This window comes from Stegastes partitus, unplaced genomic scaffold (assembly GCF_000690725.1).
Source record: "Stegastes partitus isolate 25-593 unplaced genomic scaffold, Stegastes_partitus-1.0.2 Scaffold21, whole genome shotgun sequence".
Classification (NCBI taxonomy): domain Eukaryota; kingdom Metazoa; phylum Chordata; class Actinopteri; family Pomacentridae; genus Stegastes; species Stegastes partitus.
In genome coordinates, this window is record NW_007577752.1 from 106,229 (window position 1) to 108,105 (window position 1,877).

The following is a 1,877-nucleotide window of genomic DNA, read 5'->3' on the forward strand; positions in this document are numbered from 1 at the left end:
GATGAAAAGAAAGATTCTACTCTCAAGTTCAGCAGCCATTTTGCTAAGTGTAGCTCAAGGACTGGAAACAAGAGGAAGCAGCTCACCTGCCTCCGTCCAAGGTAACAAAATCATAGAAACGAAAAGCTCACAAAACAAAACAAACAAACAAAAAAAAACACTGTGAAGCTCACTAAAACTAAATATCCTTTGTTTAATTTAAACAAAACCTTGGTGTACAAATGACTAACTGTGAAGTAAGTTCCTGCACCCTGCCTTTATACTAATCAACCAGAGATGTAATGTGCTACTTAGAGGTGCTACCTTAGAACCAGACCGGCTGATTTCCGTTTCCAGTCCTTATGCTCAGCTAAGTGGCTGCAGATGAATGTGAGAGCATGACGGATCAGCTCATCTTCACTCTGCAAGATGGAATCCATCCATCCATCATCTATACGGGGCTTTATCCTCACTAGGGTCGTGGGGGGGCTGGAGTCTATCCCAGCTGACTTAGAGTGAAGGCAGGGGACACCCTGGACAGGTCACCAGTCTATCACAGGGCTACACTTAGTGACAGACAACCAAGCACACTCACATTCACACCTACGGACAATTTAGAATCACCAATTAACCTCAACATGTTTTTGGACTGTGTGGGAGGAAGCCGGAGAACCCGGAGAGAACCCACGCTGCACGGGGAGAACATGCAAACTCCACGCAGAAAGATCCCGATGACCCCACCGGGACGCGAACCGGCGACCTTCTTGCTGCGACAGTGCTAACAACTCCGCCACCCTGCAGCCCGCAAGATGGAATATATATGAAAATATCAAACTATTCCTTTAGTCTTTAACTTTCAGTCTACATGCAGACATTTGAGGCTGAAATACACCACAAGCTCAATCAAACTGTTGTTAAATCTCATGTGAATTAAAAAAAAAAACTGTCTGAATACATTTCAGCTGTAAATGTCCGTAGGGCAGGTCAGAGAAGAGGCAGCTGCTGTGTGAGATATTTTAACAGCATTTGGACTGAGAAGAAAAACAAACAGTAGGCACTTGTTGATTTAGCATAGGCAGCATCTAAATTAAAACAAAGGCACAACTGGTCTGAAGGTTGGCTCGCTGTGCAGTCGTGGGATCTGGTTTATGAATGTGTGTGTGGACAAAGTGAAGAGGAGGACTGAGTCAATGAGAAATTTTCACCCAGTGGAAGTTCAGCATTTTCTGTCTGTAGAGAACATGTAGTGTTGAGGGGCACCAGAAGAGTCCATATACAGCATGTGGGACTGTATTTACAGTTTGAGCATAATAACTGAAGCAGAGTGGCATCTCTCCACAATCACCTCCAGCTGTATTTGTGAATGTGAGCAGAAGGATAGCGGGAAAGATGAGCTACAGCACGGGGAGACGGACAAACAGAGTTCTTCACATTGTGCCCTCAAATAAGCAGAAGTCCTTGTGTTGTTCAGACTGTCAGCCTATTCGGTGAAGCTGAAGTTCAGACCGGAGGCGTCAGTGATCGGGGACGAGGGGCCTGCGCTGGATACAGCACTGGAGGGGATGCTGCCATCTGAAGAGAAAAATACAGAATTCAGTCAGTTATTTCTTCAAATCACATCCCAGTCTGCACAAGTATCTCACATTTTTAAAAAACTGGTAATCCTTGGCAAAAAAAATGGATCTTGTTATGCTCTGACCCTGTACCCTCGCTCCAATATACAAGTTGGGAAATGTTTTATTTGTTGGTGTATGTGCGTCATGGAAGGACACAACACAAATGAAAGAGTGATCTGGTACAAAAACAGGAAAGCAACAGCATCATCCCTTCGTCACTTCATTGCCTGTTGCCATGGAGCTCTTTATGCAAGACTTTTGTTGTTTTTGTGTTTTTTTTTT

At 44.3% G+C, this 1,877-nt stretch overlaps 1 protein-coding gene across 3 annotated transcripts in view; it reads right to left on the reverse strand.

The window, feature by feature from the left end:
- Nucleotides 1-757: 757 nt before the first annotated feature.
- The window catches only part of ppip5k1b (diphosphoinositol pentakisphosphate kinase 1b), a 67,048-nt gene continuing 65,928 nt past the window's right edge, over nucleotides 758-1,877 (reverse strand). For all 3 annotated transcript variants that reach the window (XM_008293904.1, XM_008293897.1, XM_008293888.1), the window contains one exon: nucleotides 758-1,551. In XM_008293904.1, the coding sequence (XP_008292126.1) occupies nucleotides 1,460-1,551 (92 nt within the window). In that variant the 3' untranslated portion in view covers nucleotides 758-1,459. The remainder of the gene's footprint in view (nucleotides 1,552-1,877) is intronic.